The sequence below is a fragment of the Poecilia reticulata genome, linkage group LG3 (assembly GCF_000633615.1).
Source record: "Poecilia reticulata strain Guanapo linkage group LG3, Guppy_female_1.0+MT, whole genome shotgun sequence".
NCBI classification, from domain to species: domain Eukaryota; kingdom Metazoa; phylum Chordata; class Actinopteri; order Cyprinodontiformes; family Poeciliidae; genus Poecilia; species Poecilia reticulata.
In genome coordinates, this window is record NC_024333.1 from 17,057,582 (window position 1) to 17,070,733 (window position 13,152).

General features: G+C 40.5%; 1 protein-coding gene across 10 annotated transcripts in view; it reads left to right on the forward strand.

Annotated features, from left to right (window-relative positions):
* plekha7b (pleckstrin homology domain containing, family A member 7b) overlaps positions 1-13,152 on the forward strand; it is a 78,831-nt gene that overhangs the window by 37,649 nt on the left and 28,030 nt on the right. For 7 of the 10 annotated variants that reach the window (XM_017304081.1, XM_017304085.1, XM_017304082.1 and 4 more), the window contains 7 exons: positions 232-343; positions 1,441-1,545; positions 1,821-1,893; positions 2,344-2,444; positions 8,575-8,753; positions 10,482-10,904; positions 11,100-11,640. In XM_017304081.1, coding sequence (XP_017159570.1) covers positions 232-343; positions 1,441-1,545; positions 1,821-1,893; positions 2,344-2,444; positions 8,575-8,753; positions 10,482-10,904; positions 11,100-11,640 — 1,534 coding nt within the window. Of the gene's footprint in view, positions 1-231; positions 344-1,440; positions 1,546-1,820; positions 1,894-2,343; positions 2,445-5,187; positions 5,249-8,574; positions 8,754-10,481; positions 10,905-11,099; positions 11,641-13,152 lie in introns of those variants that run through there. The other 3 variants (XM_017304083.1, XM_017304090.1, XM_017304089.1) reach the window with 2 other exon arrangements.

The following is a 13,152-nucleotide window of genomic DNA, read 5'->3' on the forward strand; positions in this document are numbered from 1 at the left end:
CTGTTTCCACTCCAACTAAAACATCCTGCTAAAGAAGCCATTGGCTGTGACAGGTCTTGTGTTGGTGTCAGGAAACAAGTCACATCCTTTTATATGTGAAAGCTCAGCACATGCCTGGTGTCTCTTTTTCACCGCTCGTCACTACAGGAATTAAGAAAGCACATCATTATTCCGGGCTCCTCATCCTGTCTGTGCTACTCATTCTCATTCACACTGTGCTGTCAACTGCAGGATAGAGTCCCGCATGTCCAAGCTAACGGCCAATCAGAGGTCACCCAGCATGGTCACAGAGTCCTCCAGGGCCGTGACCCAAGCTGCAGTGGATGTTGCCTCAGGATCAAAGGTGAGCTTCATTTTATCCTTTTACAAGGAATTAAGCTGATGCACGTTTATGCTTTGGTTTCATTTTGTGGTTTGTTTTACTAAAGAGCTTCACGATTTTTAAGGCGGGTGACAAAAGTGATGATTTTTCATCTTCATTCCACGTTAGGAGAGAACTACCCAAAATACTTTTCAGAGAATTCATGTGAAGGATGTAGCAAAGTCATCATTGAGCAATCACAAAAAAATGAAAAACTTTTTATGCATGACTATAATATATGCCACAGTCAAGTCAAGGTACATTTCTCTATCTTGACTTTAAGCAAGTTGATTGTTTTCTTGTGACTATAATGCAAATGCCTCAGATGTGATCTTTCACCTGCAATGCCTGCTTTTCTGTAAGTCCCGTTCAAAATCAAGAGTCCTTTTTTTTTTTTTTTTTTTGCTTGTTTGCTTTTCTTAAACAACGAGGAAACCCAAATACTGGCAGATCAGGATTATCAAGAAATCAGCTTGATAATCCTGTAGGCTAGAAGTAGGCTAAAACACAAGATGCATCAAAAAACAAATTCAAGAACAGATGAGAAAGAAAGTGATGTATTTCAGTTTTTAAAGTGTTTAATCAAAATTCTGAGGCTTTTGGAATCAATTAAGCCACACCTCTAAGAGGTCATCAACAACTCATTCAGGAGGTCAGAAAATCTGCAGCCCTGTAAGCTTTACGTGGGTCAGTTTAGGTCAGTGTATACAAGAAAAAGACTGGGGAATTTTTTCTTTTATCCATGACAGAGTTCCAAAGGAAAAAACAATGCTAAGCAGAACAAACATAATATCCAAACACATCATTTCTAGTTGTATGCATCTGAAAAAAGTGCAGGAGGAGCAACTGAATAAATGAGATCATCCTTTACAAAATTATTTGTTGTTAACTCTGTTTATCTTGGTGAAAGACTAGAAACAGAAGAAGCCTGTACGGAGTGAATGCTTTTTCACAGCACTGCATATGAACACAGTTTTGCTTTGTTTGTCAATGTAATCTAACATAGGTAAAATCAATTGACCTCCTTTACCCAAGCTGCCACACAATTAACTGTTCACGGCTCTCTTTGCTTCCCTTAGACCTCTAGAGGAAGCGGGAAGGTGCACAGCTTTGGCAAGAGGGATCACGCTATTAAAAGAAACCTCAACATCCCAGTGGTAGTAAGGGGCTGGCTCTACAAACAGGTGAGCACAAATTCTCCTCACATTTCACAGAAGTCATGAAAGGGATAAAAACACAGCATCTACCGAAATGAGAAAAATCTAGAATCTGAAGCTTTTTGCATCAAATTCTGCAAGACAAACAAAAGCAGTGATATGCACATAGCCTTCCCCCAATCACATTTACTAACAAGCACACTATTCCCAAGCTGCTTCTTAATTAAAATGTGACTTGAAATGTTCTCCTGGAAGGAAGACCTCTAACCACACTGCGCTTTATTTTCCCCCTTCACCTCCAGGACAGCTCTGGAATGCGGCTGTGGAAACGGAAATGGTTTGTTTTGTCGGACTACTGCTTGTTTTACTACAAAGGTGAGTCTGTGAAAAGTGCATTTTGTCAGAGTTTAAAAGATGGCAGTGAAATAAAGCGCAGGGACCCTCAGCGATCTCCTCTGCTGTCATCTAGAAAAATGCCCCTCTGTTATTACCTATGTGGCATCCTTGGCTTTATCCATGCTCAACTTTTCCTACCTTATCAACTTGAAGTTGTTTATTACAGGATTTAATCTCTGCTTGTGTTGCTGTGGACTCAGCCTCTTCTTCTCCATTAATCTTCCTGAATAATAGATAAACCGCATGCCCCATTGTGGCACATGCTAGCACATGGCCTCGTGGAGACAGCTGTCCCCCATGACTTATGTCTCACGCATTTTCCTGCTGTTTGTGAAGCTGTAATTGCTCATAAACACCACACACGCTTTAGCCTGAAGACACTGTTTGAACAATACTCTATACTTATGTGCGTTTCTGTGTTTGCAACAGACAGCCGAGAGGAAACGGTGCTGGGAAGCATCCCTCTGCCCAGTTATGTCATTGCACCGGTGGAGCTAGAGGACCACATAAACCGCAAATATGCCTTCAAGGTAACACCGAAGCGGAATCGCCGCTGATCTGTTTAAGGCTGTCCTGAACGTGTGTAGCTTGGAAGGTCGTTCAAATTATAGTTTTAAGTCAAATTCAAATAAATTCAATATTCAGCTTTTATTTGAAATAAATGTAGATGGGCACCAGCGCCCCTCCCGGCCCACTTGGGACAAGGGTGTACAGAAAATGGATGGATGGATGAAATAAGTGTATTAGATCTTTGATCTCTACTTGTTTGTATTCTCCCATGTTTTGCATCCAGCTCAGTTGTTGTTTTCAGTGTCACAGTGGATTGCTTAGTAGTAGCTCATCTAATCAAGTTAGCCCTGTAGGCTAATGCATAGTCTGCATTATTTTTGCCTAATATGAAGAGAATGCGGGATAAACGTTTTTAATGCGCTGCCCATGTAAGCACGTGTCAAGGGCAGGCTGCAGGATTGTAGCCTTCAAATTAAAATGAAGTCTGCAAATGATGAACTTTCTCCATGAGATTTGAAAGGAAGCATACATACATTTTTTTAAACATTTCTCCTCCTTACAATTTAATAATTTGCTTTATATACAATAACAATTTGAATAAATGTTAATCACCAGAGACAAGAAAACCAAGCAATGATTTACATGTGTATAGCAGTGTGCTTAAATATTTTAGATTTTTCTGAATCACACCTTTTAAGACTGATGGATGACAAGAAACAAAATTCTAAGAGGTGATAAAACCAAATAAAATTTTTGACTACATTCCAGTACTCATGTGCAGAGAAAAATGGACACCTTCAATCACCTGACTAACACCTTTCCAACTCTGAACAACAATGCTAACGATCCAGCTAAAGGCACGTTAGCAAAGTAATTTGGAAGAGCTGAATATGCATAAGCATGTTTTTTTGTTTTATTAAATGAAAATCATTATCACCATGGGCAATGTGGAGAATTAGATGGAAACATGAACTTAATCTATTTTGGAATAAAACTATAACGCAACCGAACGTGGAAGCAAAGTGTTGTACATACATTTGCAACACCTTGATTCCAATCCATCTTAAGCATTCTGTTGTAGATTTACTGATGTGCTTGGAATTGGTGTCATTTTTAAATAACCAAATTAGAAACTGAGCCTTAGCATCTGGATATATTGCATTGCATTTAATTAGTAGTACATATTGACTACTCACTCAGATCACCTGAGTTATCATCAGGTGGTCTAGTTGTTTGATGTGTATGTTCCTCTAGTTTCTTAGGTGCGTTGATTACAGTCTTTCTTGGCAACCTGTCATTTGACTTAGAGCTTCATATTTGTTACATTTGGGAAAATGTAGTGCTGCTGTTGAATGCGTTCTGTTTCTCAGCAACATCTATTTCTATCAGATTTAATCTTGATGTGTTTTTGGAAATCAAATAAGACGAAGTAAGGATTAGAATGTGCACCGTTTTCACTTGAGAATGGGTTCATGAGAAGGATTTGATTAGCAACAACACTTTTCAGTGATGTCGTGTTGCTGGTCAAGTGAGTGTGTAGTTAAATTTTTTTCTAAACAAAATGGCATGTACTTACCTTAGCATGGGATTATATACTACATACATTTTTTAAGATATTTAACATGTTTACCTACAAAGACTTTTTTCTTTTTTGTAGCATTTTGGGAATCCTACCCCTGTGTGCCAACATTACGCAGTTTCTCTTTTACACAGAGGTTGCAGTGAAGAACACGGATGCCTGAATGTTTGATCCACTGTTTCAGCTCCAGGCCTTTCTGTTGCAATCCTTTCAACCTCTTTGTACGCTTTTTTTTTTGTTTTTTTTGTTCTTAGTTTCTGTGTGTAAACGTGTGAGAGTGTGCACACAGTGCAGATGCCTATGGGATGTGTCTCTTGAGCTTCACGGCATACAATAGAATTTGTATGATAATTGCAGCTTTTGAAATATTAATCTTACCTTCAGCTTGTTCCCCATCTCCTCCCCCTTGCTAGTCGAGGAGTATGTATATATGTACTGTATAAGGTTAGATTAGATAATGAGACAGGGTTCTGCTCTACCACCTTGTACTGAACAGCTCCTTCAACCTCCTTCAGCTTTTCTTTAAGACACCAATATATAAGGGTAATTATCTGACGAGCTTGAAATATCCTTTACTGCTCAGAATGCATGACCACAGCTTAGTGAAAGGGATGTTACTTAACGTTAAAGCTTTGAAAATGGATTGTGATTTACAAAAAAAAAAAAAAACATAAGGTAGTAGGAACAAAATAAAAAAATCAAACACAACATGGAGTCTTCCCTCATTTCTTTATAGTTTGTTTCCAAGAAGTCAAACCTTCTTGTGATATTTTAAAATGCTCTTGATCAACAGTTCCTTATGCTTTTCTGAAGGTTTTTCAAAGTTTTTCCCTTGGACTTTGACTGCCTTTGTACTCAGCTTGAGTTTATTTTTGTTTGATGAGCCACTTAACTCTGACCTATGAATTGTTCAGGAAGGAAAACAAAACAATACTTTGGCACTTTGTTAATAGCAACCTATCACAAATATATAATTTGTTCCCACTTTTGAAGCTGAACTGTTACCCATTCTTGCTTTCTGTGACACCACAGCTGGATCCATTTTCTGTTCTTTCTCTGTGAGTCAGCACTGATCAGCTGTAACTTCCTGTTTTCTGATTTTTGCTCATCTCGCTGTGTTTCTCTCATTCCTTGTTGGTCAATTGCCTTCCATTGTGATCCGGTGTGTTTGCGTGAGCGGAGTGAGTACTGTTCTCTGCGGGCGGCCGTCCTGAGTCACACAGGCTTCCTGTCTTGCATGAATAGGTATTTGATTTCACTTTAGCCTCATTGGTAGAACACCATCCTCACCTCATTTCACTCCATATCCTGCCACTGGCCGCTGAGTGCACATTTTCAAATGTGCATTGCATTTAGGCCTTACCATAAGCAAGCATGACTGCAGCAAGTCATCTGTGAGACAATGCCAGAGTACATCCGACTCTCGTCAGTTTCAATACAGTTTGCCTGCAGACAAACGGGTCTCTTGTTTGCAGTTAAGTCTCTGTCTATTTAGACAGTGGCACATTTGTTTATTATTTTGGTGTTGCATCTGAGTAAATACAAAAGATCCCGACTATCATTCGAATAAGAATTTGGGCACAAAGTTTATGGAATACAGTCATATGAGTGAAGGTCAATGCTTGATTTATTTAAAATCCGAAATCCTGCTCTGTGACGTTGGAAACGTGAGATGTTCTGGTATGTTCAGTCATCCATGTTCCAGCGAAAAAGCCAGTGTGAACTGTTGGAAACTGGCCGGCCCAGCTTGAAGCTTATTTGATTTGCTGATCACAGTCAGTACTAACAGTATCAATTTCGGAGGCTCTGGTATTTGTCTTGTCATGTTGCTTGTTCCTTATCGCTTTTCATCGTTATGGTTGGGTGGTTGGCCCGGTTCCATCTGTGTCCGCCACTCTTCTCTGCAAATTCATTGCATTTTGTTGTATTTATGTCGCCATCAGCAATCGATCTTATGCTGTATATGCAATAAATTTGATTGTTTGAAAATGTTAGATCCACTTTTATCTTATCATGTGAGATATTAACATCATTCACACAGTGTTTTACTTAACTTCAACCATTTTTTAATAGGGCTACTTATATTCCATATTTATTGGCAACCATGATAGAAATGTATAAGTAAAATATTTTTTTAGCTCTAGTTTTATACTTACTTTGTCAACCTTTATCAGAGTACATTTATTTAGTGTGTGTGTGTGTGGGGGGAGGGGGGGAGTTTTGGTAAGATAAAACTTAAGATGAGGCTCCCTGAACCCACTACAGCACTGAAATACAGAATGGACTTATAAATGTGGAAATACGGCTAATAAGCCTGAAATTACAGGGGTTATGGTTTAAAAACCGACTTGTCACTCTAAACTGCAAGAGTGAATTTTAAATTAACTGAGCCCACCCTTACTCCCTACTGTGGGAGAAAGAAAAAAAAGCATAGGCCCTATCATTATTATATGAACAACTACCTGAAGTGATGATCTGTTTTCTATCTCTAAAAGCATTATTGCTTGTTCTCCTCTTAACTCCACCTTTAGTTCATCTTCCAGGGCCAGTTTTGGTGTAGATTTTTATCAACTTTTGTCTAACTTAGTCCTACTTCATGCATTAGAAAAACACAGGAGAGGGGAAAAACTACCCTCGAAAATCGTTGTGGTTCCTGAAGTGAAAATGCACCATGAGATTTAGCTTTTTGATGAGATAAACACTGTGTTTAGAATAAAATAAGGGTGAATATGTAAAAAAAAAGAATATGTAATATAGTAAATAAACCCAACTAAGGGGGTGGGGAAATTATGTGAAGTCGACTTTTTTGAGTTTATATTATACGCATCTGGAGTATTGCTTTGTTTTTTTCATGCATGTTTGGGGAATCCTTGAATCTCCTGTAGACCTAAACGCTTGCTCCCACAAAGCACCAACTATTTCCTCACAGTTTCCGGTCCTCTGTGAGCGTCTGCCTCACAGAGGACCTTTCCCCTTCCCTACTCAGCCCCACCAGACTAGCGGCAGCAGCAATTTGCAAACACCTGGTGGTCTGCTGAGCTCATCATACAAACTTCTCAATCCAAGCTTCCTAAAAATGGTTGTGAACATCGTAGCTGAAAGGCATTGTTGTGATAACGTATAAAAGCAGAGGGTCAGAAATCGGAGGAGTTTCTTAAAGAAACAGGCCAATTTCAAGACATCAAATTTCAAAGTCAGATTTCTTATGTTTTGTTTGATATGCAACAGCAACAACTGAGGATAACATGCTTTCTTAATTGTGCTATAAAACGGCACTGTGTGTCTGCAAAATAATACCACCCCTTTTACTATGGCAGGTGATTTCTAATGCTGTGAGCCTGTTTCGCTTCTAGTATCAAATGCAATCTAGGCATTTTAAAAATATGTTTTTGTGGGCGAAAAATGTGTTTTAGCAGGACTGAAACACATTGACATCAGAAATAATTTCTATAGCAAACCTGGGTGAGCTCCAGAGAAAATAACTTATGATAGAACCCTGGACTCTGGATGTCCTTTTGTAAGGAATTTGGTCAAAAATGCCTCTCTCTGAATGCCCCAACCTTGTGAAATATTAGAGGACAAACTTTGCCTTACCACATTTGCAAACAGTGTGGCTCATTATGGCTATTTTTTTTTCTTAATGTGGAATACCCTCTCATCCCCCAAACTGCATAAATGTACTCAAGTTAAATATTAAAGTGTTCGAAACTTTTCAGTCAGCTACACTTTAAATTTGAAGCATTTCATTAAAGTTGTAGAGTTCTATTATTTATGTGTTGATGTTTTAGCCTTTATTATTTTCTTGCATTTTCTATTTAGCGTAGAATTGGACCCAATAGGGATTCATCTTCTGAGGAAAAATAATGCAGAACAAGTTAAACAAAAAGTTGAAAAATATTACAGTGGAGACAAAAATCCTCATATCAGACATTACTGATAAGCTTTTTGTATTTGTGATCTTCGTAAAGGGAGGTGAAATTAGTGATAGTATATGGACGTTTATAGCAGAGTGATAACAATAGCTGCTAACAAACAACAACGGCTGTGAAACTGAGCCAGAAGCTGCTGATTGTTCCTTCGATGTGGTAACGGGGTGGAGGTTGTAGGGCTCAGCAGCAGTATGCTAGCTATTGGATATTGCAAATTTATTTCACCGCAGAGAAGCTCAAAAAGGCAAGTTGTTTTTTTATTTATTTTCACAGTATGGGTATTGTGTGTGCTCTAAAACAGATGAAGTGAGCATATTCCATTTTCTTTGTATTTTTTTTCTTGTTTGCTCCAAGTTTTGTTCTCTAGAAGGATTGCGACTGCTTTGTTGGAAATCGAAGGGGAAACGATGTGTGTTGTCTTTTTTTTTTTCCCAAGAAGCAGCAAACTTTCTTATTGCTTCTGCTGCAGCGCTTTTGCTTCTCACGTAAAAGCTCCTATAAAATTTCTCGGCAAACTTCTGAATTTAAAGGTCTCAGTGATGTTTTTCACTCATCATCCTCTCTGACAGAATCGGGAAAAGAAAAATCTCTTATACCTTCCCTCTATTTTCTGCCCTCCTCTGATATCTCCCCTTTTGACAGGCAACCCACACTGGAATGCGCTCCTACATTTACAATAAGAACTCTGTGATTGGCTCACAGGCGGAACACTGCGGGATGCGGACATATTTCTTCAGCGCGGACACACAGGAGGACATGAATGGTTGGATCCGGGCCATGAACCAGGCTGCGCTAATGCAGCAGAGTCACACTATAAAGAGGTTGGTCCCGCTCTCTGCTTGCTTCTGTGATTGGTCGGACGTTTGCTGGTGCTAACACAATCCGTGAAGCATCATTTCTACAGACTGGAAAGGGATTGAAAAGCTCTGAAAAAAAAGGAAGAAAAAAAAAGTGTAGCGAAAAATAGAAAATCGGTTTTAAAAATAACTATTTTATTCTTTACAACTAAAACTTGATATAGAGGTTTTTTTCTTTCTTTCTTGGATGTAATTTATTTAGTTTTACTATAAAAATACCCTGGACTGCAAGCCAAATTCGGCCCGTAACCCTGAGACACAATTATGTTTGGCTATGTAGTAAACTGTGTTTTTCGTATGCAGTTAACGGTTGTGGTTATGGGAGTAGTCACAAGTTTTTTTGTTTTTTTTTTGTGTCTACTAAATCTTCACAACGGATTGCAAAAAAATCTCCAGTAGTCATCCCAGCCGTTTACAGCACAAGAATGCTGCATCTATGAAAAATGTTCCCTGAACCACACTTATACCTCTGTAATCAGCAAGATGCACTGCTTCAACTCTTCTAGGCAATATTGCCACCTGGAGACCAATACGAGTCAGTGCTTCAGAGCTTTTGTGTATTTTTCTGGGAAAAGGCATAAATGCTGTGAAAACTTTATCGGTCCTAGACGGTTATTGCTTGTTTAGAAATAGCTATGCTTTATTGCTTTTTCACACCACATTTTAAAATTAATTAATTGTAAAAAAATAAATAAAGAAATTATTAATAGGTGGTTCTATCAGAGACAACAATTCTCTGACCAAAGTTGTTTCATAAAGACAAATTGACAGTCATTTTATTGAATTACTATGTAATCATTGCTCTCCTCTGTATGTTAAGCATGCCATTATGTGGACAGAAATATAATCAACTTCTCCTTATATCTGGCCTTGTTCTGCGACAGAAAGGTGCCTCATGACAAAGACCATCACAGTTTGTTGATGACTGGGGCTACATGGCCACAGACCAGTGAAGATGTCTGTGCTAATCACTGTCCAAAACAACAACAGGCACAAGCGCATAAGTACTGGATCCGAGAACAAGGGAGGAAGGTGGCCTGTTGTGATGAATCAAGTTTACTTAAATATGGCATGATTGGCTGCATAATTGTGGGTTGCTGATCTAGGTAACACATGGCAACAGGATACCTTATTGGCAGAAGCTGACAGAGGCAGTGTGATGCTTTGGGCAAGTTCTGCTGTGAAACCTGGTTTTCTGACATCTTCTTTGATGTTGGACACTTGAACCGCACATACCATTGTTGCTGGCTATTCGTATCCTTTTATCAAATCAATATTCCCTCTTTCAGGAAGATAATGGACTCTACAACAAAGCAAAAGTAAAAGTGGTTTAGGAATGGTTGGATGAGCACAACTCATCCTGGGGTGTGGTGGACAAATAAGTCCCATATCTGCTGTATGCACTGCTATGTCTGATACCAAAGCACTACTTGATGGAGTCCATGAGTCAGGACTGCTTAAGGCTGCAATAGGGAGCTTAACACACTACTAGGTACCTGGTCTGAATGTAATGGCTGATTTATGTATATTGCTGTCTGTCTGCTGCCTTGTATGCAGTTTAGAGATAATTCTGCACTCCATTTATAAACCTCATCAGAAGAGGTTGATCGGATGCCTATCCATCTAAACCGTATAAGTAGATGTTCTACGTCCCTGTTTAGCTCTTGCTAACCTGTCTCACGTTTTCCACAGAGAATTGGAGAAGTCTGTTCAGCAAGCAGTCCCTCAGACCAACCATGTCCACAATGCTCAGATCTCATCCAAGTCAGACGGCACTCACAGGACAGACAGAGGAGAAGCTCAGGATAACGGGATCAGACTGGCTCACGGGGATGAGGGGAGGTATGGTTTGGAGATCCAGGGAAAACCTAGCCATGCAGCCCCACAAGAAAGAGTAGAGAGACTTTCACCAGACTCTGTCGGCGGCGGACCCCCCCACAAAAACGGACAGCAGACTGTGATACAAGTGACTCTGCCAACAGAGCAAAATGGAAGTGTTGTCTATCAAAGGGGCATTGTTTCACGGACTGACTCGGGGAAGCATGTTCAGAGGAAAAATACTCTGGCTCAGGTGGAGCAGTGGGTCAAAGTTCATAAAAGTGACCCGACAAAGAGGTCAGTTGGCTCTGATTCCTTAGAACGTGTCTCTTTTAAAGAACATGAACATGTCATTTATTCAACAGTGTTGAATAAATGACTCCATCTTGTGGTTAATTTGAGAACTGCACAACATATGGCCCCTTTTTTTCTCATTGTGTTATTTATAGAGAATTTAAAAGATTGTAATGCCATGTGTTTTTTCTGTCTCAGTGCTCCATCCGTTGAGTACAACCTCCCTCGGCGGACTCCTCCTTTAAAGCCCAAATCCAGCACAACGGATGCTAATTATCAGTCACTACCAAAGTCCCCTCGCCTCCTGTCTGGCAGCAGCTCCCCTCCAACAACATGCAACCTACCCAGTGACTATAAGTACGCCCACGACCGGCTGAGCCACTTCCGCATGTCCACCGACGAGCGAATGGCCACGAAGGAAGGGATGGTGTGGCAGCTGTATGAGTGGCAGCAGCGGCAGCAGTTTCGTCACGGCAGCCCCACAGCTCCCATTTATACCGGCCCGAATTTCACAGACTCCTCGTCCTTCAGGGTTACCGTGGAGATGCCACGCTCCATCTCTGTCCCACCGTCTCCGTGTGAAGTGCCACCATCAGTCCCCTCCACTTTTAAACCTCTGTCCCCACGCAGGCCACACACGCCCTCAGACAGACGCACCGTCCGACCCTTAGACGAGCTGGGACTTGAAGACAGCACAAGATCCAGCTCCCCTGGCAATATATGTGCTCATCTCTCTCAGGTATTAAGCTGGATACGATCCTCTGATATTATATTTCCCAACAAAACGTTTTCCCTCAGAATATTTTTCAACTTCTTTACTAAAAAAGTTATTCTGACTTTTGTCCTGCTAAAAAATGTTTTAAGTTTGCAACTCAACCTGATTTAGGTTAATACTAATCTTTTCATTTTACTGACATGTTTCTTCTCACTAGAAGATGCAATAACATTATGGAGTGAACGGATTGAGGTTTTAGGGCCCAAACAATACTCCGACGGTGAAACTGGAAGAAGAGGTATAAAGTTATAGACTCTTTCTTTGTGATCAGTGTACATAGTTTGAACTCAACAACAGCGACAGTACAATGAATAGAGCACCTCATTTTAGGTTAAAATTGTGCCACCTCATCACTAATGGAACTGGATTGTCTCTTTCCGTAAGTGGAGTCTCCACGCTTGCATCCCTGCTTGGAGGCTGATGGAATCTCAGCAAAAAGGTCTAGGTTGGCTCCATGAAAGAAGAATGTTTTGCTACTTCTGGCACAGGGCACTTGAACTCAAGAATGCACAGGAATTGGCAAAAAAAAGGAGAATTGTAAAATGAGTCACATGGGATAAACTGCATGCATGTCCATGGTGTGTGCAGACTATGAACTCTTGGACTATGCACAGATGTTAGACAAAACGGATGAAACATATAATGTGGACACACAAAAAAAATCAAGCACAAACTAAGACACGGGAGATCAACTCCTTCAAGCTCAGATGAGAGAGGTTTCTGAAGTGTCGTGTGTTGATTCTACAGACGCTGGATGGACATGTCAGGTGGGAATTAGTAAACCAAAATCTGTTTTTGTATGAACAGAATAATCCAAGAATGAATCAAGGGAATCAATGGCAGATTTGGAATCGTGAAGCTCATTGCTTGTTGGAGGGATTTATCCCCTCAATTTGATCTGTGAATAGGGAGCAGCTTCTTCAATGTGAGAAAAAAAACCCGCGGTGGGGGAGTTCTCACAATGTTATAATATTGTGAACCAGCTTAGACACCCAGAGCTGAGACTTGTCTGTGTTACCCAGTGGAAACATGAGAATCCTTCTTTTCATTAATTTGCTGTTACTGAGTCGTTTCAGCTTTAACACTGTAATACAGGCACACAGTAACCACCAATAGCCTCTCATTGGCATGGGATTGACGATGACTTTCTTAGGTCTCACACGGTGCACTAAATGACAAAGGTCTTATTCTCACGGTAGCTCGTGACGTCAGAATGCTGCGAGCTCACTGGGGGCCCCATGGGAAGGCTTTCACGAGAAGCCTGAGAAGGCTCCAACATTTCAGCGTGCACACTTTGATGGCCGTGTGATTCACAGAGACCACACCCACAGGTGGCGTGAGCGCGTGTGAGTGAAAGCTGGCTTCTGCGCCGTGCCTTAAAGCCAGCAAAGCACTCAGACAGCACCGGCACCACCACAGGAGACGGAGCGAGAGGATGTCCCGCAATCCACACCCTGCGCCGTCTCCTCACCACAC